This window comes from Hylaeus volcanicus, chromosome 7, assembly GCF_026283585.1.
Source record: "Hylaeus volcanicus isolate JK05 chromosome 7, UHH_iyHylVolc1.0_haploid, whole genome shotgun sequence".
NCBI classification, from domain to species: domain Eukaryota; kingdom Metazoa; phylum Arthropoda; class Insecta; order Hymenoptera; family Colletidae; genus Hylaeus; species Hylaeus volcanicus.
Genome location: NC_071982.1, coordinates 15560817 through 15587004, shown reverse-complemented (window position 1 = coordinate 15587004; position 26188 = coordinate 15560817). Strand labels below are relative to the sequence as shown.

The 26188-nt window shown below is 43.4% G+C and overlaps 3 protein-coding genes across 12 annotated transcripts; 1 reads left to right on the top strand and 2 right to left on the bottom strand.

The window, feature by feature from the left end:
• Window positions 1–17: 17 nt before the first annotated feature.
• Window positions 18–1156, top strand: LOC128880278 (uroporphyrinogen-III synthase). Its single transcript, XM_054130196.1, has 2 exons — window positions 18–444; window positions 543–1156. The coding sequence occupies exons 1-2, from the start codon at window positions 237–239 to the stop codon at window positions 1154–1156; spliced, it is 822 nt and encodes a 273-aa protein (XP_053986171.1). The 5' UTR covers window positions 18–236.
• A 269-nt stretch (window positions 1157–1425) lies between these two features.
• On the bottom strand, window positions 1426–4390 carry LOC128880277 (tyrosine-protein phosphatase non-receptor type 14). The gene is made up of 7 exons (XM_054130195.1): window positions 3814–4390; window positions 3152–3518; window positions 2910–3078; window positions 2666–2827; window positions 2517–2605; window positions 2248–2449; window positions 1426–2179 (listed from the first exon to the last, which is right to left on the bottom strand). Exons 2-7 carry the CDS (start codon window positions 3499–3501, stop codon window positions 1853–1855), a joined length of 1299 nt encoding a protein of 432 aa, XP_053986170.1. The 5' UTR covers window positions 3502–3518; window positions 3814–4390; the 3' UTR covers window positions 1426–1852.
• Window positions 4391–4535: 145 nt separating this feature from the next.
• LOC128880275 (protein unc-79 homolog) lies at window positions 4536–25414 on the bottom strand. 10 transcript variants are annotated; one of them, XM_054130177.1, is made up of 47 exons: window positions 25079–25413; window positions 24874–24993; window positions 24644–24805; window positions 23966–24136; window positions 23681–23770; window positions 23041–23540; window positions 22653–22867; window positions 19585–19610; window positions 19252–19530; window positions 17407–17548; window positions 17037–17213; window positions 16591–16868; window positions 16371–16507; window positions 16059–16289; window positions 15657–15800; window positions 15252–15381; window positions 14607–14779; window positions 14348–14496; window positions 14116–14273; window positions 13656–13837; window positions 13382–13583; window positions 13108–13302; window positions 12555–12668; window positions 11540–11691; window positions 11356–11477; window positions 11055–11286; window positions 10845–10986; window positions 10537–10732; window positions 9674–9950; window positions 9286–9602; window positions 8903–9210; window positions 8667–8756; window positions 8426–8602; window positions 8266–8357; window positions 7938–8185; window positions 7751–7864; window positions 7551–7691; window positions 7317–7471; window positions 7156–7250; window positions 6740–6991; window positions 6297–6524; window positions 6067–6222; window positions 5786–5961; window positions 5454–5718; window positions 5227–5367; window positions 5027–5149; window positions 4536–4881 (listed from the first exon to the last, which is right to left on the bottom strand). In XM_054130177.1, exons 1-47 carry the CDS (start codon window positions 25098–25100, stop codon window positions 4693–4695), a joined length of 8385 nt encoding a protein of 2794 aa, XP_053986152.1. In that variant the 5' UTR covers window positions 25101–25413; the 3' UTR covers window positions 4536–4692. The 10 variants fall into 10 exon arrangements, with proteins under 10 accessions (XP_053986152.1, XP_053986153.1, XP_053986158.1 ...); XM_054130178.1 differs by having other exon boundaries at window positions 19252–19610; window positions 23041–23273; window positions 23355–23540; XM_054130183.1 differs by having other exon boundaries at window positions 12597–12668; window positions 19291–19610; window positions 23041–23273; window positions 23355–23540.
• Window positions 25415–26188: the final 774 nt, after the last annotated feature.

Sequence of the window (26188 nt, the reverse complement as noted above, 5' to 3'; positions counted from 1 at the left end):
TTTTGTGAACATTCCTGTAGTCCACGGTACGAATTGTCGGTTTGGCGCGTTTTTCGTTCGTCGTTTTCTTTTCAATTTATAAACGAATAGTATCGTTAATACGTGGATTAAGTGTTTCGAAATTTAATCTGTAGATGCTTTCGTTCTGTACACGCGTTTTGCTTGCAATCTAAAGTTAATTATACGCTACTATCGGTATTTGAACGCGCGGCGATATAGAACTTTTAACGCGCATCATGACGATTAAATTTGCGAATATGGCACCGCGTTACGAAAGAGTGGTATTATGTCGCGGGTTGTCGGAAAAGAATGATTCGCAAGAGGCGTACGTAAAAACATTGAAAACTGCCGGTTACGCGTGCAACTATTTATCCACTTTACGTTTCGAGTTTGTGAATTCACCGGATCTGCGAACATGTCTCCTTTCGCCGCACTCCTATCATGGTACTAACATTTCTAACGTCCGTTTTCGCTCCAGTTTTCTTAATTGTACTTTCACGAATACCTCCTTCATCCACCGTGTATTAATATTATGTTAATAGGACTCATCCTGACAAGTCGACGTGCAGCGGAGGCGATTGTTCTTGCATCCAAAGAGGACGACAGCATTCTACCGCCCTGGAGCAAATTACCAGTATATTGTGTAGGGCCAGCAACCGAATCTTTTGCCAAAAGTCACTTAAGTTCTGAGCACTGCTTCGGTAAAGAGGCTGGTAATGCCAAAGAGCTAGCCGAACAAATAATTGCTTCTGTCACGAAAGGGTCAAAGCCTCTGCTATATCCTTGCAGCGAAATTGGTAGAGAAACAATAGAAAAAACTCTTAATGAAAATGACATACAAGTTAGCAAAATAGTCGTTTACAGAACTTTACCTAGTGAAACCTTAGAACAAGATTTGTTGAAATTTATAGATAATTTGCCTAGAATATTTGTTTTCTTTAGTCCTTCTACCGTGGAACATATAGTAGCTTTATTGAAAAAAAAATCGTATGATATGAGTATGATAAAAGCAGTTGCTATAGGACCTGTGACTAGGCAAGCTTTATTCGATGCTGGCTTAGATAGCTTTGCTACAGCGAGCAAGCCTGATCCGGTGTCTTTATTGGAAGCTATTAGCAATGCTGAGAAATATGAAGTTAATGAGACTGTTGTGTGAAGAATTTGGAGAGATGGTGTGAAAGTGGTTTATTGTTGTAAGTATATGAATCTTGTTAATCCATTAAAATATTTAATTCATTGACATCATGACATAAAAGAATATTTATTGCTAATACAATAATTGTTATTACATTTGCTGTATGGTTTCGATGAAGTACGATATATTTTATGTTAATGTTTTATCATGTTATCCATGTATTTGCCATATTTAACGATTTTCATAGAATTTATATATGTTTTGGTGGCTTGAATTATTCACTGAACAGATATACGAAATTTTTATTCTTGTTACAACAATAAATACATTGTAGTTTCTTAAACATACTGATTAAAAAAATAGGATTAACATGTATTTACAATACAGTACTACGTGAATATAACATAAATTATGACATTGTTCACAATATTAATGAATAATTAAGATATGTTCTTCACAACATACTGAAACATTACCCTTCAGAAGTGGTACGTTTATACATTGATTGCATAGAATGGAGAATGAACAGTGTGTAGAGTTGTGCGTGTCAGTCTTTGTTATTAATCTCCACAGAATTTCCTAGTACTTTTTGAAAAAGTGTGTGTGAATGATTGTTGGAGAATACTGCATCTTCAAAGCACTTATAATACTCGATACGACTTTCCTTTTTTGCTCGATACAACCTTGTTTGTTAGTATTTATAATACATTAGAAAATTTAATATCTACTTCGATTAACAACGTTACTGAGAAGGCACGAAAGATCTGCGCCAACGATCGTCGATTGATTAGCATAGTAAGGTTGTGGAGGGTTCCCTCCGTTGTTGTATTTCATTTGGACGGCAGTTTCGTAATCAGGTGCGGGTCTATATGACGGAAGTAAGGCACGTAAGTTATTTATGTCCGTGGACGACACGGACACTACAGGGGGATAGGGTGATGTCGAAAGATCATTGTAACTTGTCCATCGCGTGTGTCCCTCCGTGTTCCTGTTATCTAGGTTTACAGATACTGCATGATCTCCTGAATCGTTTGTGTCGCTATCCTAAAATATAAACGTTTTATTCCACTGTTCCTCAAACTTCACCTTCCCGTGAACCAAATTCTACTTACGAAATATCCGTTAGCCGATCGTTCCAATGGACGAAATTCTTGATGTTGCATGTAAAACGTGTGTTGTGCTATACACAAGCGCCAAACATACTTCGCATTGCGCGATTCGTTAAATATAAACTGTTTTGCATCTTCATTCTCAGCTTGACATTCTATTCTAAATGTCTTCTTGTGATTAATTACGTTACTTATGTCTTTCCATCTAGAATATAGATAGTTTTGCATTTAATTTCTAAACAATATTCTAAAATATTATACGAAGTAACTACCTGCAGAATTGCGTTGTTTGTGTGCTTGGATAAACAATCATAATCCCATTGATGGAAATGCCAAGTATTACTTCGTTATTACCGTTGTCCTGTAAATAGATAAACGAAAATTGTTAGTTATGTTATGGACATAGATATTAATAATTTACCTTAGTAGAGAATGTTTCATTTCCATAACCCTCTAACTGCATAACAATAGAAATATACAATTCCTCTGATGCAGCTTGGGTAACACCAATCAGATTCTTGTATTGGCATACAGCAGTATGCAAAAGAGAATCTAAACCTCCAGGATCTGCCTGGATAACGTCCTAATGACAAAAATAAAATAAAAACTGAATTAAACAATCTTAGGTTGTTCTTTTTTCTTTTATATATTTTTTCCCTAATTACCTTAGGAAATAATGTACACTGTTGTAAGCATTCCATAGAGTGTCTTTCAGCATCATAATTACCAAACTCTGCTTGCATAGAATAGCTAGCTAAGAGGGTAGCTTGTCTAGAATTACTATGAAATCTTCCTTCCAGTACATCACTTTTCAATTGAAGGTAATAATGATATCTAAACATAGAGTATTTAAGGATTAATTAAAAATAATAACTCGAGAAGAATTCAAACTGTAGTTCAGCAGTACCTTGTCATTTCATCTTGAAGTAGTTGCACATCTGTTACATAGTACATAACTCTCAAATAGAGACTAAAATTTTTTGCCTCTTTTTCGAGCTGTTTCTTTAATGGTTTGTCTACATCTACCCATCTTGCTGGTGGAGAATCATGTCTAGAAATATAACGCAGGCCAAAGAATTCTGGCTGTCCCAATCCTAAACGTTGTGTAACATTGTCCAAGCATTCTTGACCAAGACTGTCGATGCTTAGTGTACATTCTATGGTAGTGGTATCCAATAGCTCCACACAAATCACATATTGATTCTTGGAAACCACGTTATATTGACGACTTTTCTTCAGGTGAAATTTAAACGGCATCTTAATTATACACTTGACTAAAAATTAATATAAAATGACATAGAACTGTTTATCAGGGTCAACTTGTTTTGTAAACTTTTGTCACTGGCACACGAACTTTATACTAATTAATTTAACGAAGTAGAGTAATGTAGCAATGGTAAAATAACAGTGTAACAATTAACACACTTTAAAACAATAGAGTGAGGCAGTCACAACAATTTATTGTTATGACAATTGTTCGACGAAAATAGATATTGTATCGTTACGAAGAAACCGAAATATTTCACACCCCATGGTACTTTTACTTTTAATTCAAATATATGTACGTACACGAACTATGTTGTACATTCCACTCTGCCGAGCATGAAAAATGTATTATTTTTCCGGATTAACAAATCGAAAGCATTTCTAACCTCGTTTCTCACGTCATTAAATCTAGTTACAAATTTATGGCACACAGTCTTCCCACTGAGGGTTTAATAAAAATTAAAACTAAAATAAACTTGAAAATAATCGTAGAAAATCTTTATACGAGCTAGATTAATTATTAAATATGCCCAAAGAGACCATAGTAGGATTACAAATGCAATTGAAGTCGGTTTTAATGGAATTCCATAAAATTCGGGTATTTTTTTAAATGTTTTCCAACTAGATTTAATAAATTTTCTTCAATTGCATGGAGTTAATCATTGATACTACATTCTAATAAGGTCATTGTCATTTATCTTATATTTCTGTGCTCTGTTTATGTTATTCTGGAATTAAATAGAAGCATCGAATACAATCAAGTGACACTAGAGGTGAACAAAATTCCCTAGATACATCAGTATTAACAAAATTCACTGGACGCATTATGTAGAAGGAGTCGCTGATTTTAAGAAAATTGATTGCATACCATTTAATGCAAATTTTGTTATCGTTCCTTATCTTAAACATAACAAATTTAGCGATAAGTACTGTGACATATACACAGTATACTTGTTAGAAATTTTACGTATTCCCTATACGCGCCATTTTGGCAGCACGAAAGAAACACGAAAGAAACCTTGGTATTCAATATAATAAATATATTTCGTAACAATGAATAAATCACGATTTTACTTAATTCAACATATTTCTTAAACAATGCAACGTTCAACATCCTCGCGGATATCTTTTACAAAACATTCACTTATCAATTAAACTAGTTTTCGATCAATACTTGGAATTTTAAATCGAATAAAACTGCGTGGCAGTGGAAGACTGCATTTCTATTTGGCCCATTTTGAACTGCAGTCGGTGCAGCCATCGCAAAAGTGTTGCATTCGATTCACGCCTGGACGAGGCGAAATGCTCCGCCATTTTGTTAGGTGGGAAGTCCCTGCAGTTTTGTAGTCGCACCTGCAGATGTCCTTGTAGCTGAGCACAGAAAAATACCTCATTAAAACAACGCAGAGCTCCATTATCATAAATAAATATCAAGAATTGTTCGAACGATGTTTAATTCAAGTTGAACCTAAATATTTTTCACGAAGAAAAAAAGTGATCCAACGAGTCATCGAACCTGGATGTGATGCGAATACAAGATGGGACTCCAAAGTGGGAGCAGTTTGCTCAATAGAATGGACCCACACTCGAGGAGAGCTTCCAGAAGGCTCAAGAAGTGCAAGTTCACCGTGTCAGCCAGCTAGAAGCCCAAGTTTTCCATTAAAAACAAGAATATTCTTCCGCATAGCGAAATACTTGAAACTCTGGAATCCTTACAACTCTGGAGTGCCCAACCAGTTGCAGTATGCAAGGTGTTATCTTGCCCCAGAATTCCAGCAGAATATTCATCGTGATATTATGTCCCTCGCTGTTGGATGGATTGTTATGAGACAGTTCCTCCAGATACATCGTCCACAACTAAACAGACAGGATACTCTCTTTGCATAAAAAGACAGTCATAGAGCGAAAATTGTCTCCCAACTATTGTAGAAATGCAAGTCCACCTGGCAGAGTATGAACGCGTGAAACAAGGAGGACATGTGCAGGACTGACGCCTTGGATTGCTCAGGAAATCCAGAAAATATCACTTGTATGTGGTCTGCGATGTGGCAGGAGGCTTCCTGAGGTATCGGTTGCGCCGTTGGGATCGACGACACGTGGCTCTGCGTGTTGTTGTTGCCAGCGTACATCGCCGTGTGCGTGAGGGAGCCCAACAAAAGCCAGGACAGTAGTCTGATGTGGCCTATGCAGTCAGCATACTCTCGAGCTCTGAATAGAAGTACCAGTCGCTATACTATGATTGAACACTTGTTCGATTAGTTGGAAGAGTACTTACCCTTGCGGTATCATGGAAGGAGTGCTGTTGAGCCATGGAAGATAACGACCCACTGCTCTGTTCTCCCTGTTGTTGCCCCTGGTGATTTCCAGGGCAACGTATTGAGCAAGGCCACACTTTAGTATGCCACCCAAGGTATCCTCGTTCAATCCTGCTTGCATACCCTTGCTGTAGCTCTAAATAATTGAAGAAGATTGTATAATCGACGTATAAACGTGGAAGGAACACACATTAATTTGCCTCAACTCTGATTAAGAAGCATAGAGCGTCGTCATCTCTACCTTCACTTTGCTGAGAGTCTGAAAGTCAGCCAAGAAGTCCAGGACGTCCGCCAGCTGGTTCTTCAGGGACTCGGAGGCGTTCGTGTTGTAAATGGGCGACATGTCCGTGTGAATGTTCTCCAAGGCGACCGTGTTGGGCAGCGATCCTCCAATGTCCTAGATATTCAACATTCAAAGAGTCAAAGTATCGTCCTGACCTGTATCGCGCGTGTAACGCACGAATCATTTACCTGGAGCACGAAGTGCAGGAGCAAGAGGAAGTTGGAGTCTGGAATGGTGGTCTTGAACTTGATGGCTTGGATCAGTTCGAACACGATGGTCCTGCCGAAAAAGTGTTTGTCTCTGTCACGAGTGAATCCCCTGTGGCAGAGGTAGCACAGGTCTGTCAGGTAGCTGTATCGCATCGTGGAATTTTGGATGGCGTAGCTCAACACCTTGGCGAATGGATCCAGCATTCCCTGCAGGCATGTCCTTCTTACTTAGTCCAGTTTTATAGTCGATCTTAGATCAAGAAATAAAAGAAGCCTTTCGTAACGAAGCGAACCGCGGCCATAAACTTCAAACTAGTCGGAGAACCGCGTCGTAAATCTCTGGCGAACGATGCTGGCCCTTCGTCATCGAAAACACCTGATCATTATTGTTATTACACTGGCTAGGTGGATAAACGACTCACCTTCGCTTGCTGGATCCCTGGAACCTTCAATAAAGAAATCATAATTCTTAACAACGGTGTGGCGTTCTCGATGGAGGACAGCATCAGCACGAGTCGTCGAAAGAGGCCGTCGAATTGCGCCAGCAGACCGTTCCAGGTTGTTGCTCCTGGACCTAGACCTGCCTCCAGTGGCAGGCAGTCTAGGTAGCACGCTATGTTGTATAGGATGATTGGCAGACGTTCCGTTGGCAGAGATTTCTTTGCGTTTAGGGCCTGCAACGAACCAATTTCATCTGTTCAGATTTCGAGATCATTTGGAATTGTTGAGACCAGACCTAACTCTGTGGAACTAACTATAAAGAGTCTAATATTAAAGAAAGCATATTAATATATCTACAGTAGCAGGTTTATAAAGTTTCTTAGATGTGTTAAATTACCTCGAGTACCAGTTGCAAAGGTGCAATTGGATTCAGTTCGTTGAAGTCGACTAGAGCCTGAGCGACGCTCTTGAAGAATTGCATCCTCGTGGATTCTGAAAGAATAACAAGATCAGTGATGTTACATAATGTTTAGGAGGAATGAGGTTCGTAGAACGTACCATTTAAATGTGTTTGGAACATCTGCATGAATACTCCGTTGGGCGCTAATTGATGAAGAACGCAACGGAGGAACTGGTGGGCCACGCTGATCGCTCCACCTGGGAGGTGCATGTTGGTCTCGCTTTGCCAGGGGTACATCGCGTTTAGAGCCACTCTGTAGAGACATTACAAAATTAAACCATTCTGAAACTCGATCCTGAAAAACCTTCTACATAATACAAGGTTCAACTGACTTTGTGACGACCCTGAGGATCTCTGGCAGAAGAGGCGCCGCCAAGGAAGGCTCGCGATGAACGAACGTACCCAAGTTGATGATGCAAAGACCCAGTTCTTCATCCGAGTACTCTTCTTTTATCGTTCCACACTCCGAACACCTACAACGAATGTTGAAAACAAATCTCCAGCTTTACGATCGGAATGTGCAACTATCTACCTCTCATAAATACAATCGTCTCCAATGCGAAACAAGCTCTGCTTCAGGTTGAAATCAGCGTGGTAGGCCTGTTGGGAGGCTGTGTCAAAAGTAGGCTGCAATTGTGGTCCAGACCTGGAAGTCGATGGAAATAGTAGCAGACACTCTTCCTGAATCTTTAAAAAGACTGATGTTTTAAATTTTGTACCAAGATTCAGTGCGCCTCGCGATTGGTGGGTCCTGCGCGTTGATGGCGTTTTTTCGAGGCCTGTCGCGCTGAATGCGTACGTGATCCTTCATCTTGGCCCTGCGGTCGTGATCGAAGATTCGACAGGGGTAATCTATAGGCTCCATTGTTGAAGGTGGGGACTCCAAGGCTACCTGCTTGATCAGTCTTCTTGGACTTGCTGACCTGCTCGAGTGGACATCGTTGGATGTTGGGACCAGAGATGCTGACTGAAATATCAACAGAGAACAGACTTGATTAACTTGGTCTCTACCGAGCTAGAAAATCATATTGGAAGCCACTCAAGTACCAAGTTCTCGGACGTCGTACTGTCCTGCTTCACTGGAGCTGATCCATCAACCTTGACTTCATTGCCGTTCCCATTGCTGAACTTATTGGAATCTGGAATGTTAAATGAGACATTAGTTACTAATGGAGATTCATAATTTCGTTGGCGAATTAACGAGCACCTTCGATTTCCTGGACACCAAGCGCCTGGCGAACGTGTTCCACCAGCCCAGTGAAGTCCCTGTGAGGCCCAACTGGTAGCAGTCGTTCAGGCATGGGGAACTCCAACTGAGAAATGCTTCTGGGATTGGTGATGTCACTGGACATGCAGGTCTCGCTGTCTTGGTCGAACGAGGAACCTGGAAAACGCGACATTCGGTAGATTAAGATTCTTTTATTGGATCAACTATGAGCGCTACTCACTGACTGTCAAGACGTCCATCTTCGATAGAGGTGACTCTGGGGACCCATAGGTGTCTTCGCAGCGCAGGATGCGCTGAGTAGGTCGTGGACCTGCGAAATCAATGTATTTACATTGTTTATCACAAAGTAGTGAATAAGTGAACTGAATACTTCATACCAAAGTCACGATTCTCAACAAGTTCATCAAGCCTTCAAGCTTCCTACTGTTTCTACAACCTCCATCCTGAAGTGTTTACCTGATGGTCGAGCCGTAGTGCCAATAGGAAGCAGACGCTCAACAGTGGGCGTCGACAAGGGATGAGGACCGTCGTCCCATCCAGGATGCTGACCATTCTCCGTGCTCGTCACTTGGGACGAGATGGAACTGACTGCTGGGGAGCTGGACTGGTCGCTGCTGGTCACCGTGACTATTTGACCTGGCGACACCGGCGACGCTACCGTCACAGGATGTTCTATCCTCCTCTGCCTACCCAGCTGCTTTGAATTGGGCGAGTCTGAATTACTAGATGCTGCAGTTGGCACCTTCTCTTTCGGTGACTCGTATCTGCAACAGCTCCAATTGAGTATCACGGGCCTTCGAGAACACCTCGAGCACGTAATTTCATTCGTGAGATTTCACCTTTGAGCCTGAGATATCCCAGTAGCTATAGCAAAGGCGTCTGACAACGCAAATGGTTTGGACGATGCAGCATCCCCGTTGAAAGCTACTTGAACAATAACGTTCTTCTCCTGAGCTGTCTTTTCAGCGATTGGCTTCTCCGTTATAGCTTTTTCTAAAATCCCCTTCTCTGCTCCTGGAACTATTTCGGAGAGGGCCTTCGCCAGAGGGCCGTATTTCTGGAAATCTGGTTGTCCGCCCAGAAACGAGCTCGTCACCATCATCTTTACTCCCTCGTGCACGCTCCACTTCTTCTGGGGGCCAGCTTTTGCACTTTGCTTTGTAATTATATAAACGAACGTCAGGTTGTAGCGATAGAGCACGCGGCTGTAAAGTTGAGATGAGATACCTGGTGAGAATCGTCTTCACTGCCCAGGAACCACGTAGGCCTGGTAACCGCGTCCATTTTCTTAGCGTTCTGACTGTTCCACTCGCTTTTGGTCACGACGTCGATCGTGGTCGAGGGTCTAGGTCCGTGGAGGGAAACGCTTCTGGTGACCGCAGCTGGGCTCTCCTCCAGTTCCCCCAACGAGCCACCACTGCTGCCATGTAACGTGCTGTCAGATTTTGGGCTCTCGGGTATTGCGGCCAGCTCGGACTCCGTATCATCCGCATTGATCGAGTAGCTTTGCAGAGCATTCATAATAGCGGAAATTATAACAAGCAGCTACTAATGTAAGCACAGGCACGTGTGATGTACTCTCTGGGTCCTGGGGGCCTATCGTTAAGACACTCTGAGGTGCTCTAGTCTTGGTACTATTCAGGAAATGCGATATCTAAATGTACATAGGTCTGCTAGTTCGTTATTTCACTATTTTCATTTATCTTCTACTACTTTGGGCTATCAAACTATCGACATTCTTTGGACCTAGGGTGTTGCAAATGTTTCAGAACTTCTGCGAGTGTTAACTGGGACTGTTTTTCTATGTTCTGTTGGATAATAATTTTCTCTGTTCTCTAGTCTAGAATAGAGTCATTTTTGGGGCTGTTTTGGTATAATATTTCAGTTATGTTCGTTTGTTTCCCGCTATAGTTTCAATGAGATTTGAGAGTATGGCTCGATGAGAAGTTCATGATAGTGCAAAATCCACAAACGTGTCGATGAAAAAACATTCCAAACTAAAGTAGCCTAATGCTCTACCTCCTCCAGGAGAATCCACAGGGTGTTATCTAAGATGCAGTGGGATGGGATACAGGTATAAATAAAATGACCTGGAATGCTTGTTGGTGTAGCGACACGAGGGTGTGCCCTCTTCCCAGTGGGTCTCCATCTGACTATGAGTTGCCCCTGGGCTACGTTGATGTACCGAAACCATGGGAGCCCTCATTGGGGGGCTCTCTGTGTTCATATCCCCCATAGTACTGACCACTAGGTCGTGGTCCACACCGAGGGATGGTTGAGATACGTCTGAAGTTGAGAAACAATTTTTTGAAGACATCAGTTAGTGACGATAGAGGTCTCTAAAATATGTAGTATCAATTATTACAAGTGAAGTGTCAGGTTGATAAAGTGACCTTACCACGTGACCTAGAAGGTGGACCACCCATCACCACCATGGCTGGGATCCTCTTGCACTGATGATGCTGCATGTCAAGAGTGTTCAACACGATTTTGATCAACACTTGAAGCTGATTGCACCATGGCTGCTGACCGTACTGGCACTGGACAGAATTCTGTGCTCGTGTATACCGAAGACAACAAGGATCGTTTTGAAGGGCATCTAGCTCACTTTGTAAAGTATCACGAGAAGAGACATCAACCAGGAGCGCCTGTTCTGGGGCTCCAGGTACCAGAGGCTGTAGGTTGGTGCTTGGTGATCCGAGGAGGGCACGCCCTGTGGAGGACAAGGACAGTGCTGCAAGATGGCCAGAACTGGAGGCGTCATCACCCATCCCATCACGTGATTCTGGTCCAGGAGCTGAGGAAGGTTCGCGATAAAGACATTGAAGACTGGTGACACTCTGAAACGTCAACATGATTTCAGTTTGAAATTGTAAGTCTTTGGGTCAATAGGTGATACAAATTTGTACCTTAGGCGTTGAGGAGAAGTGTGGAAGGTACGTTCAGTTTGATTGTACCCTAACAGAAGGTACAGGTGGCGTAACACGATCCCTTGAGTCTTCGACAGTGGCTTCTCATCCGTTGGGAATGCCTATTCCACATTTATTATTGGTACAGTTGGTTTTTTCAGTTGATTAAGGATTATCAACCTACCTGATCCTGCCTAGAAAGAAACTGTATCAGAAGAAACACCAACAAATGCATCGTCTCTTTGTCAGCCTCTTCGAAATCAACGATTTTGTGGGTGCATGGCAGTGCGTTGGTCTCATCCACCATACGTTCATTGAGTGAATGAACGTGGCCGTCTGCAATAGTCAGCAGCATTAAAGCGTGTACTTGCCTCGTAGGGACTGGATCAAATACGAAATTCTACAAAATATTATTGGAAAAATTTGAAAGAAACCTCAACGTCATTACCATATGATAAAAAGATAAGTAATTAGTCATAGTAAAAGTAGAGTTTTTTAAACTGCCATTCGTATTTCGTTTGATGTAACTTATCGTTCAATGCTGAGTGTCATGCACAAGCAAAGCATATATTAATCATGATTATTCATGATTCTCGACAATAATGACAGTCGAGTTTGAATTACTGCGTGCGTCATAGTTGGATGAAAATTAAGAGCCTACTCAAGGCTACTCTTTCATTCTTAGTCCAAGAAGTGAATACGGTTATTCATTCAGCAGCCTTGAACAGCCACTCTGTCGTTGATTACAACAATAAATCATGCCAGGAAACTTATCAACTAATGGCTCAAACAATGAAGAAATCTACTGTCTGCCACCAAAACTCATGCATTAACGTTCAAAAAGGGAGGAACACGTTTCAGCAACGTGATTTTACTTCGTCCTCAAACAAAATTTACTCGATCATCCGCAAACACTCGCAGCGCAAGAAATCACGCGATAACCAAGTCCCAATATTTCTCTTCGGCACGATAATCAAGTCAACCGACAGATACAAAATGGCCAAAGCGAAAACTGTCTCGAAAGGCTGATCAACGATCAGACTTACCACCACATGTTCCACACCGAACACACGTCTATCCTTCGACATCCTCAAAAAACATGGACCACGTGTATACAGAGAGGGCGGGAAAGGGAGACATTTACGCGTAACACATATTGTAATGCTACGTCTAAGGCTACGGCAGACACACTACTCTACCTGGTATACTGTTATTAGGTGGGGTGGACCCCAGCAACTGACCCAGTCCGAATCTGGAGCTCTTGCGCTTCAGGATAGGCGCCGAGTATTGCCGGCTGTACACCTTTTCCTTTTCTGCACGGTGCAGGAAGTGAAACAAGTCATAAACACGTGTGAGGTCAGGCTGTGAGATGGTCTCGAACGACGAACTAGCGTTCGTTGACTATGGCTACTGGGGGCTAGGTGAGAAAGACTATAATGGACCCTTCAAGGAACAGGATGCATCGTCTGACGCCACAGTTCAAGCATCTTTAGGAATTGGAAATTAATAAATCGACGAGTCCAGAAATAAGTAGTTCCTCGAGAGAACGAATCACCTGACTCCTTCAAGGGTTAAATCGATACTAACAGAGTCCTGAGGACCTGGGTCTAGCCTGATGTTATTTCTAGATTTGCAGGGACAGTGCCTGTTTGAGATCTAGTTGGAATTAGTTCTCCAGTTAAAATTAGTGTTCGGTTTTCCTTTAAACTGACGATTACGTTACGCGTTCCGTAGCTGCCATGTTTCTTCTACCTGGCTTGGTATCCTGACGCGGGATCATCGACGCAGGAGCAGACATGGTGCGCTTGTACGGCCACTTGGTGCCAAAACTGGCACTTAGGGTCTTTATCGAGTTGGTTCCACTGCCATCCGACTGAGACAGGGCTTCCTGCGCTCTGTGGAGCTTCTTCATGAAGATTTCGCTGTTCATGTCCGTGTTGCGAAGGTCTGCGGAAGTGTTGGACCATTAGAACTCCAAAAGTACCTATGAATTTAAGTTAGGATTCTATTGGACGTGATAACTGACCACGAATGTAGGGTATATCTCCAGACCTCTCCAAATTGATCTGAGCCTCGAGGAAGAGGGCGTCGAAGCGGTTCAAAAAGAACTCCCAGGTGAGGATGTGTCGATCGCTGAGGCTGTTGTGAAGCTGGTACAACGATTGCAAAACCATGGGCCGATCCACTATCACCGTGTCGAATTGGGTCTCCAAGCAGAGGATCAGTGACTAAAGGAATGTTGCACGATGGGGTATATCGATCAGTTTCTTTCGAAATTCGAAGACTTCTGCAGATCTTACCCTTATGGCTGTGTCGTGGATGGTACCAAGGTACAAGGTGGCTCTCTGAGCTACGTACACGTTGCTGTCGTCCATGCTGGCGATCAGGTAGCAGAAGGCGTTGGCCAGTGCAGCCTGCAAATTTATGACGTTTCGCAGGGGAGTGGAATCCATGAATCTTGCAATCAGCGTCACCCTTTCGACTGTTGAGTATTGATAAATGCAAGAATAACATTGTGCGATACAGTTGACTTGGGCTGGAATTAATTGGCCACTCGAGGTCACCACTCTGTCTCGTATAGGACTTTCAAGACTTTCCCCACTCTGTTATCAATGTGTGAAATTTAGCAATAGTACAAGGAAACAAAGAAACTGTGTCTCATCCTTCAACCGTCTGGTACGATCCCCTACGAATACAATGTGGCACTCACAGTGCCCCAAAGTGGCCAATTCATTCGATATCTTCTTTAGACCTTTATACCTGCGACGAATCGAACGCGCCAGTCCAAATTATGGAACTCCTCCTTGATCATGCACCAGAAAGTATCAGTTCCCGATGGCAACGTTATGCAGTGGAGCAATAATGGCACTGTGACTTGCGCTATATGCGAGTGTTCCGCATTCAGAAGCTCCCATAAACTGCAAAGAGAGATTCCTAGTACAGACAAACCCTGCATACGTAATTTTCCAAACTGAAATATTCGAGCTATTACTTCTTTATGAGATTCTCTTGCCACCATATGAAGAATCCTTTGTAATCATCTTTCACCGCTATATTGAAGGCGTCGCCATAGAGGCACATCACGTTCAAGCATTGGAGCATATAGTAGAGGATGTCAGGCTTCTCGATCGTCATTAGTTCCTGAATGAAAAATAAAAGGATAAACCAAATCGTCCCAAGAGGATTTTCGTTCGTTTCTTCATTTTATTCATACTGCTTCCCGAACACTTTTACCCTACCATGTACCTCACCTTCAGAAGTTTGTGTATGTATTGGAGTTGCTCGGGGAGGTCCTCGATGTTGAACCTGAAGTTTCCCACGGAGGTGTGCCAGAAATCGTCCGTTTCGTTTTCGGGGCTCAAATTCACTGGCTGATCGTTCTCTCCGATGAGTCGCGGTTTCGCCACGCTCACAGTCGCGGTTGCTGAAACAGGAGATCCCGTAACGAGTTACACGCGACGCTAAATTCGTTAGAGGCTGATCTCTAATGCCCCGAAGTAGAACGAGTCTCTGCGTGGTCAGACACCGAACGCACGGTCTCACGTTGATTGATGGGCGCTCTTTTATTCATCGGTAGCGATTAATTAATCGGAGTAGAATAAGCCCATGTGCTGTCAGACGATTAAGTCACAGGGGTTCTATCGATAAACTCGTTTTGTTTTGTACTAATGGTGGACTGACAACTGACAGAAATGCCACGAGCAAATTAGAATCGAGAACACTTGGTTTTTGAAAGCGTACTAACGAAGTAAGGATACTAAGTTTAATAGACTTAATACTGGAACATGATAGGGAAGCCACTTAGACGCTTGCATGTCGAAGTCCTGAAATTTCTCAGTTACTATTTTTTAACTTGGGACTCTAGAGAAGCGTTAAACGAAGAGTTCTATTCTTACCAACGTCAGTCTCCGACAGGGTGACAGTTTTAGCGACCGCGGACATGACCTTCTCCGTGGGCATGATGGCAGCGAGGTCCAGCTGCTCCGAAACTGTCTCTACAGTGGCTGTCATGATCTGTTCGAAGAACTGATATAAACGATCAAAATAGCTACCTCCGGCCACATAGATTAGCCTACCGTGTCAGTGGTCACACAACGCCATTTCGCAGTGGAAGAAGAGAGACAGAGATAGGCACACACAGTTTAGACGAAGAGCATGCTGCAGTTTGTTGTTGCAGAGAAGTGTTTCGCACAGAGATAGGGAGACAGACGAGTGTTTCTTTTGTTTTCTTTTTTTTTTTTAGGCGGTGTAACATATCGCGTAAACATATTCGATCAACGACAACGTTCGTAAAGACATACCTGAGGCATGTGGGCGAGCACGCCGCCGACCGAGTGCATTTCCGCAAGCGGCATGCTGATCACCACGTCCGATTTCGAGTCACCTTTTCTAGATGTCTCTGGACTCTTGCGACCGTGGTCCTCTGCGGTTTCGTCCACGATTTTCTGAAAATGCAACGCAATTTAGTGACCCCAAAAGCAGTGACTACAGGTGACTCTTACTCCGAAGAGGGGGACTTTGGTGTGATTCACGAGAAAAAAACGTGTCTCTAGATTTGGAGCCGTCCTCATTTAGCTTCGGGATGTCACGGTACCGAAAGTACCAGAAACATCGCGTGAGCGTCGAACGCTGATTCAGTGATCTACTTGTTCGAACGAGCCGCGATCACGGTTATTTCAGGACCAGTGGCCCAACGAACTCACGTCAGGCGGATAAGCTGGATTTTCCGGTGCCATGTATGTGACCAACTGCAGGCACAGTTGATGCCAGATCACTCTGGATTCGCAGTAAGTGCACTCGGCACCGTAGCTGTCCGCGTTGCACACGTGGCAGCTGTTCCAGTTCGAAGCTACGATGGACTTCATCAGGTGGCACGCGTCCCTGCACACCCACGTGTTGATTCCCGTGTGCTTGTCTATGTTCTGAAGCTCCATCTTCAACAATTCCACGCGACTCTATGTCACTCTTCGACAATGAGAATATCTCTGGCTTAGGTCTAGAAAACGCCATTTTACCTGCTTCAGAAGTATGTCCATCATGAGGATGCAACAGGACAGGTTCAGCTCAGCGTTCGTCATGAACTCCATGTGTCTAGGTGTTGGGACCAAGTCATCAGACAATGGCGTTGACTTCCCCGATTCGTTTTCTACAACTATACACACACGTTCTTCGAAATCTAAAAAATGGCCCGATTCTCAGTACTCCTGAGCTTAATTAACGAGTTTATCTGCGTACATATGGCGTTTCCGTCCTCGTCCTCTTTCCTCGAGCCTTTGCTGGGCTTTTGCTCGGACTCCGCGGTGTTCATGGCCCCCATGACGGCCACGCCGTCGCTGAACATCGAGAACAGTTGACAGAGAGGAATGCTGATCTCCAGCATGGTCAGCGTTTGCAACCAGTTCAGTGCCTGCTCCTGCACCTTCGCGCAGGTGTTGACGAACCGCTTCGCCACGAAGTTGTACATCTTCTTCGCGTCGAATCCCAGGGGGCTCATGTCTCTGTCCAGGATTTTGCTGGAATCGATTGTCACTTGTACCGAGAGATTAATATTTATTTTGGCGAAATTCTACGTTTTAATGGTCGGAAGAATTGATTTAAAATAGAAGAAGGAAGCAACAATGTTCGGAAATCGACTCGAGAGACTGTTTCGATTTACTGCGATTAAATGGAAGTATTCCTACCATAAAATCATCTTTAGTTCGTGGAGCTCGTGCTCAGGAACGTCGTTCACCATGGCTTCCATCCAATGAGGCATCACGTAGTCCCATACATCGGGTGTGATCACTTCGTAAGGCACCAGGCACAATAGTCGATTTAGGCCATCTTTCAAATGAGAGGTTCTCGAAGCCAGCGTCTCCCTTAATGACAATCAGTTGCCACCGTTACTGTAACTCCTACCCACGCATTCGACTCACTAGAGCGACACGTGTAGTAATATTAACGTTCCTTGTTTTATTATTCGAAAACCACCCTCGGAATCTACATCAGCAGTCTATGTACCTTGAAATTCTTAAATAGAAAGTGCAATTAAATTCCAACTATTGTACATACCAGTGTCCTCCAACGCGAACATAGTCCGCAGGATGCGGCAGAAGACAAGAAATGAAGACGTCGTAATGAGTCTTCATCACTTCCGACAGCCAGCCGCAGACATACTCGGTCTTCAGTTTCTCCAGCGCGCTCTCCGCTTGCCCTGTCGAGTTCCCAACCAATCAGACCTCGTTTCCTCATAAATTTTCATCGAGGGAAACCGTGAATCGATTTATGGAGCGTGAACGCGATTCAAATTTTACGCGTTGAACTCGAGGTATTCCAAAACACAGTACAAAAGCGAACTTCGGGACACATCAAAGACAGAGGAACGTTATATAGAGAAGCTGATTAAATCTGTGTTAGCTGTGTCACGTTTGTGGCATGCGAGAAGGTTCGTTAAGACTCGATTCGACGAAAGTGAAACGCGTCCAAAGTGATTCGAGCATTATTTTGATTAAAAAGTTACAGTTTCGAGGATTATTAATTTTTCTATTCCCAGTATGGGATCACTACTTCGGTGCATAGAAACTTGACGGATTCTCCCCGTTCTCTTCGTCAAGAAATTTAAGTATGATTCAATTTAATGTCGGATTATGGAAGATCAACGAAAGTTCAGAATTTCGTTCCCAGATTCTATGCATCGATGACTAGAGACTCGATCAGCCGCGACGCAGACGCACTCTTGTCCCTTCTCGAGATTCCCGTGAATGAAGGAGCATGTCGTTCCCAGCTGTAACTCGTGTCTGTGTGGCATGCACACGCAGAGGCAACAGTTTTCTCCAAAATGTGTACGCGAGACCGCACAGGCGCCAACTTAGCAGACTACCAACAAAGTGTTACCGTTCTAACGTCGAATCGCTACGAGAGTCTACGTTTACTCGAAATCTCGCAAAATCTCTAACGATATACTTAGGAAATTGTACTAATTACTCGACACCATATAAAATATTCAAATAGTCATTACAGATGTAAACTCTACCCATAAAAGAAGATAATTTCTAGATACTATGAAACTATAATTAAAAGTTATAAAGAAGAGAGCAGAAATTATGATTATAGAAGAATGAGAGATCAAAGGGAAGTTCAGTATCTCCAGAGCTGACGCCTCTGCGAAAAGAGTTGGGTACAGCGTGCCACGAGATGGGAAACATCGAATACACTCATTTACTGGTACAATGTACAGGGTCACAGAACTTTCAGAGACGAAAGGTTGGGCAAACACAGAAGCTATTCAGTCGAAACGCGTCGAACAGCAAAGGGGTCATAGTTAAGCTTGGAGAAACATTGACGACACGAAAGCACGAACACGTATACATGAATGTTTACCCACGAGTCGTACAGAGATTCGTTTCTTGTTTCTATCGAGCTCGCCGCTTTGCCTTGGTTCTCTTATCCTCATTAATAATATGCATCTTCATCGAATAGGATGAAATCGATCATAAAATTGCGTGAAAGTATGTAAAACGTTTCAACAAGGCAAGGCAAAGTGACAAAAGAAGTTAAACAATCAACGAATGTGTCCGCAGGGTGGCGTAAAAGTTGTTGGTCCACTCGAATGTGCCTACGATCGCGGCCAGAGACTACCTACGTCTAGTGATGGGCTCGAGAGGCTTCGAATCACCTCGAGCACAAGGTCGAATCGCTGCTTGTCTTCAATAAAAATTTGTGCGCTTTATATGACCCAAGATTGTTCAGTGAAAGCGTCCTAAAACTTGTTAATACCTCAAAAATTTTGGTCTCATTAATTAGCAACGCCATTATGCTCGAAGGTGTCCAAGAAAAATGCAGAGTATCGGCTGCCCATCACTACCTACGTCTTCTACGTCTACGTCATAAGTGTATATATGCGAAGTGTTAAATTACCAACAGAAAAGATAAGGTGCATAAGGCTTTTTTTAGTACCATCGAAAGAGTAGGCAGTAACATGAAACCAATGAAATAGCATTGACAATAAACGCCCGAGAATTTCGACCGAGATGTCCTGGTTCGGGGTGCAAAGCCCCACCAGCAGCCAGACACCGTATCTGCCGAGAAGCTGCCTCTCCTCCAAGGTCGACGGATCGCACTGGCCCCCACCGCCACCGCTGCCGCCACCCCCGCCGCTGACACCGCCTCCGCTGCTCGCTCCGCCCCCTGGGAATCCTGTGCTGCCCTTATTAGTACTTATTTCCGAGATGTCTCGATTACTATCCATACTTAGCGGTTCAGCTTCCTTAAGCAGGCTGCAAGTAAAGAGGAACGCTTATGCGGTTGGTGCATCACGCGATCTGCGGTTGCGTCTGGCTGTGGTCGGCTCAGTGATGTGCAATTTTCGGTGGACTGGTTTTTGGAAAAGCTGATGGACTCTGATTTTCGTTCGGATCGACACTCTCTGCGGGTATTTCGCTTGAAATTGTTAGACGTTGTACAGGTTTACGTTTCAGTTGAGTTGTACGTGGTATATTTTGAGGGAAAAGAAAGAATGTCGAGGAAATGAAGATGGAAGGGATACGAGTTACGTTTGGGTGGAAGATATTGTTCCCTGAAGGTCATTCAACAGCTATCCCCCCACCATCTATCCCATTGCTCCGCCTCTTGACTCGACGCTCCGCCCCTTGAGCTATTCATATCTTTTGTATACGAAGAAACGAGAGGATAAACGAAGTTTCGTGACAATAAGGATAGATAGGAAGCTCCCTTGCGACGCATAGCAACAATTTGCAATTCTATTAATCATTCCGAGCTTTTGCTAACAATTTCAGGCGACTCGAAATATAAAAGAACATCGAACGTCGAAGAGTCGCAGCTTCCACGTTCAATGGTGGTCTGAGTTCCTTCACGATCGAGTTCGTTATTCGCAAAGTTTCACGATTCACATTAAACAATGATGAAAGTTAACAGAACCTCTTGATCGTGAAAAAATTCACGACAAATTACTTCCAAACTGCGACAATGTCGATCGTTGATTCAAGCATGTGTCTCGAAATGATAATAAAAAAATATATATATAAATGGATCTACATAGTTCGACCACAACATCCAGCAGACGTGGCCTCAGATCGCGATCCCCCAGGATTCGTATAAATTTACAACGATGGAGATGAGATCTTTGAAAGTTAACGATAGGCCAACAGCCAATTGGTATTCTCGGATAACAGTAAGTACAATTCATCGGGGATCTCGTGTTCTAGCTACGCGGGGGGCTCATGCCTGTTGCAATATCGAAACTACACGAATGCAGATCAGGAACCATCTTGCAAAAGTGTGGCTAAACTGTGATATGTGAACAAATTGGAAAAATTGAATTTCTACTTTGATTAAACAAAGAAAAGAAAATCGTACTTTGGAATTCAACGTTCGCCAGCTTGAGATATAGAATGGACAAAAGAAAAACGCGAAACGTTGGTCACTGTTAGCCAATTATCTATCGAGGACGACTGTAGACAACAAAAATAGGTACGAACGTGTCCCGTTAAAATCGTGTTCATGTGCATGCTGCATACCAGTGTGTCTCGGGTAATGGGGTATCTATTCAAGCCTGTACCAGAAGGTCTGTTTTTATTTGTGGAACGGTACCAGGAGCTCGTGTGTAGTATCCAGGACGTGCACGGTGTCCTCGGTAAGGCGCAATGCAACTTTTAAGGTGCACTTTTCCTATGCTCTACTGTGGGCGAATGCTTCAACGTCGCGTGTCTTACGCGGCCACTTGGACAGTCAGAGAAAAACTTGTCCGCGCTAGAACGGCCATCTTCGAGAGCCGAGACTTCTTTGAACCGATTGTTCCACTCTCCGCGCCGTCTACTGACCAGTTTACTGGTGATGCAAATACGTCTCACGAGACTGCTGAATTATGAATCTCTTTCATCATAGGGCTAGTCGTTTAGGTAAACTTTGGCTCAATGTCTTCTGTTTGTAGATATAGATTTGTCATTGATAGAAGGTTTGGACTATCCCAGGTCCTCTTCTGCTAACATTTTAGAGGTTTCTTGAACTCTAGTGCAGGATTTTACTACGGAGAATTTTTAAACGGGCCAATTCACGAGTGCTACAAGTGTCAAGGGTCAATATGTAAATCTTAAAATTGATCTAAAGATTCAGGTGTCTCAGATCTCCCAGATGGCGGTTCTAGCGCCAACAATCGGTCGAGATTCGCGTGTAGGAAACACTAGTCGTAACAGGACATGTATAACAATGAGTCGTAACAATAAAGTAGTAAAACTTGAAGATTGGGCAGCTGTTGGATGCTTCTAGTTTTCAGATCCTGCACGCGACATCCCGCCCGTTTTTGTGAGTATACAAAAGACAAAATACCGAGCATTTGGTAACCACACTTAGTGGAAGAGGATCACGCTGACTTAATCATGTAAACATAGTTCCAAGTGTCTAACATTCCAGTAAACGTGGCTACAGCGTAATGTCTTACCAAGCAGGATGGACCAGCACGAATAAACACGCAAAGCAACAATGATCCTGCGATCATTCGTTAGTACGCGCCATCGTGTTTCTTTCGAACATAATCGTAGGTTAAACATATCATGGTTAGTGATTAGCAACCCATCGCTAGGACGCGACGAATTCAACGCTTCGTACTTCGTCCATTAAAGGCTTCGATAGTTCTAGCTTCAAGTCGACATTTTTGATCGACGATGAGATTTCTGATTTAGAGTTTCGAAGGTCGCGATCTGGTTGGTAAACACGAGTAGAACCAATACTGCATCAAACGTGCGTCGTTTCAAAAAACAATCCTCTCGCAAAAAGTACTTGGCGACGAAACAGAGGGAAGAGAGAAAATACCGATCTAGCTCTAAGAGAAAACATTGCCAAGCTATAAAACCTATAAGAGGTGGAAGAGTTTCACTGAACAAAACAACTTGCTAGAAGAATCCGAATTTAATATTCCGTCGCGTACTCTTAAGCTACCAACCCCCAAAAATAGGTAGAAGAGTCACCCCCAGGCCAAAACAACTTGCCACAAAAATTCCAAGTTGCAGCTCCACCCCATATTTCCAAATCAACAACCCAAGAGTTGTTGTTGAGAAGAAGAGTTGGAGTACTTCCCTTGACCCAACCAACGATTTCCATTGATTCCTCCGCACCAACTCCATCACACTCCTCTCTTCCCTCCGTCTGTAGGATTATCTCGCCAAACTCGTGCAAATCAGAACAACCGGGTATCTCTTATCCAACCAGTTTCCATTCTCCGTTCCCATTTCGCTCGAACGGTAAGCGGTACACGATCTTTCAGCGGATACAACAGTGAATCAGTGACAACGGTCGTCTCTCACCTGACGATCGCCTGGACCATGTAGGTCTGAGTTTGGGGGTCCAGCTGGGAGACGTGGGGCAACGCCATGTGGTACACGTGGTCACCACCGCGGCGATTGTTGTGTCTGATGTTGTGGCACTGCTGGCAGTAGCGAATCGGGTGGTTCCCGTTGTAGCTGGCGCACTCGGTAGAGAAGCAGACGCTGATGGCTGATTTGTCTGTTGCTCTACAGTTCTGAGAGTAGGCATAGGTTTTTTAAAAATAGAAGAAACTGTGGCGGATGGTGAATAGATTAGTTGCTCGTGGATATCTGAAGGGATTTCTCAGTTATTATATTTATAGTGGTAAGGCATTGTAGTATCGCATCCTAGGTTGAATCCTTTACACTTCAGGTTCTAATAGCTCACCTTGTTCTCGCATATCATAGACACCTGCTGCATGGGGTGCAGAATATCGTAAAACATCTGATTCGGATGCTCCCTGTGGATCTCATTGGCACACTCGATGCAAAGATAAATGGGGGGAGGTGACTCTGCCGCGAAGGTGATGGATATTCGATGATCGTAGCAGACTTTTCCCGCCTCGGCGTTGCCAGCGTTAGGGCAGGAGTCTCTTTGGCAGACAAAGGGCGCGAGGTCGTCTGAAATTGCGATAGAATTGATTGGTAAGTCTCGTTCTTGGGGTAGGCTGGAAAGTTGAGTTAGAGTTGAATGAGACGTACTCGCAAACTTCATTAGAACCGCCCTGCGGTCGAAAAGGTTCGGGTTGAAGGAGGGCCAATAATAGAATAGCAGTTTGGCTGCTGAGGCTCTTGCTGGCGCAGTGCCGTAAGCAACCACGCAGAGGATGTCCTTCACCACGCCTGGTTTCAAGGCCATTAGGCATTCCAGTAGCTGACAATGATGAGCTGGAAAAGAAAATGGATCAGTATCTGTTTACTTCGAACAAAAGATGTCAATGAGCTAGTTAGAAGTTATATCTTCCATTTGGATATTTCATTTAGAATTAAGATATTCTTCTGTGGCAATTATGAGTGCGCATTGGTACCTGGATTGTTGGAATACTGAAAGATCATCATGATCACAGCGGCTATGGATTGGCTAGCAGCGTTCTCCATCCCATCCTCGTTTTTCCTCGCTGCAAGAAAAGGGGTGTTTTCATTTAACCCTCTGCACTCGGATGTCCGTTCTGAGGGGACATCGTAAGTTCAGGCAAACTTTATTAGTGATTACATAGGATAAATTTATGGGAATAGTATAAAATTTTGATTTTTGACGTGAATATGTCCCTCAATGTCTAAGGATTCTTATGGACCGAGGAAGTGAGACTCACTCATGCTGAAGGGCAGAATGTAGAAGCAGAGATAGTTGACGATCTCCTGGTGAAGCTCGACCGGAAGCACCGAGATAGCACTGGCTGTTAAGTATGGCACGTTGTCGATCAGGTCGTGATCGAGAAAGGGCAGGAGGCAGGCGAGACATTGTAGCAGTGCCTGGCCAAACGCTGAAGAATCATTGGTTTAAATACTTTGGGATCGTTTGAAAAAGGGAACAAGATAAACGAGTCAAAATAAACAATGCTTCAAGCAACAAACAATTGTCTAAGAAACGTGGCATGTGGAATACGAGCATCAATTATTTTAAGTGAACCAAGATGTGTTAACAAGTATGTGGGACTTTTTTCAGGATCGATTGTTCGCGTCAAAAAGAATCGAAACGTCCCTTACCATTTTCCAAGCTAAAGCTTCGTTACCCAGATACGAGCAATTAAAATTTACTGTTGTGAGCATCATTTGCATTCTAGTCAGCTGATCGCGCGCCCGCGCATACGCGTACTCGCACACGAGAAGCACGTGCCTCTTCGTTCAGATTGCAAAATGGAAAAGGACTTTTCCGTTCATGTTGACACAAAGAATGGATATTGAAAACAGAATCCGCATTTTGTGCAATATCTAATAAGAGAAGCGAGATAAAAAGAGAGTGAAGCAAATGTAAACAAGAATGATCATACCTTGCAAACCGATGTGAATGGAGGGAACGACGTCCAGTAACTGAGTCAAGGCGTTGTACAGCTGCTTGTAATCCAAATTGGGGTAAAGCGCCATTCGTTCTACGTCGAACTTCTGCGATCTGACCATCTCCAAGGGAGCTTCTCGAACTTCTTTCAGCAGGGCTGAGTATAACAGATAAATCAATGACGATTCGAGTATCAGTTCACCAAAACGGAGTTTCAGTTCTTACATAGCAATGTTTGAGAGAAAAATTTCACTGTGTTGGCCATGTCGAAGCCTGAAGGGACAGGTTGACTGCCATGGAGAAGTCGTTGGTAATAGTCGTGAAGACTGGTTAGCTTCAAAGAATCTTAAGAAGAGCATAAAAGAAGAGAAATAAAATCGATTACATAAAATTAGAAAAATGAATGAATTAACTGATTGTTAACACTCACACGCTGCAAACCTGGTCCCCATCTTGTGTAATGTTTGAGAAACTATCCAGCAATGAAATAATTCTCTGTCAGGCTGTTTGCTTCATCGTCATTAGTCTCGACTATTGGAGCACCGATATATTTGCACTAATCCTGACCAAAACATTCGAATCATTCAACACCACGAACACTTAACACTCTCAACACTTGGTTTCTGACTCGGTCGATTTTTTGGCGACACTCGATCACAGTCATCGACGAGACTGGACAGGGGACTATGCTTCTTGACATGTTTCGTCGAGCTGCAGAATCAGCACGGGTCCATCCCAGAAGGCTTGTTGGTGGAGAATGAGCGCGCAGGCCGTATCGACCTGTTTGGGAGCGCTGCGCCCTCATCTTTTCATCCCCTTTCAGGATAGAACCTTGTTGCCGCGAAATTCCAAGAAGGAATCACGTTAATCCCACGCAAAGTGTGAATACCTCGAATTAACCCAAAGGAAGTTGATGGTATTATGTAGATACTAGCAGAATCACTTATACATAATCTAAGGCATAGGACATTATCATTTTCATATATTACATATGGAAATTAAGAGTTTTTCATAAGGAAATATTTCTCTACAATTACTTACTATATTAATTTTCAAATCAAAAGTTATACATCTTTTATCCATAATACGCAATCTTCGAGGGAGATAATTTTGTTCAGGATTCTAGCATAATCGAGATTAGATTGGCTGCGGTTGTAACTTGCAAATGCTCTCCGGACGAGTCGTGTCGTCCAGCGACAGAAAATCGTCCCAAGACGCGTTACGTAAGCAGCTTCCTGCCAATTACGTAAGTTCGATCGCATGAGGTTCGACAATTACACGGTAATATCGTTATCCCTGATCCAATAAGTCTCAATTACGTTTTTAAGATATTACCGCGCGTCCAAGAATTTATAGCGGTGTCGCATTAGCGAATGTAACCAGTTTTATCAGCCGTAGCGATTTCGGGATGGCGTTTCGGTGGTAACGATAAGAGAAAGCTGCAGCATGTTTACGATATACTAATAGAGGATTATGGGAATGTTCACACCGAGGCTTCGAGACATTTTTATTCGATGTGTCCCTTTTTTTTTAAATGGCT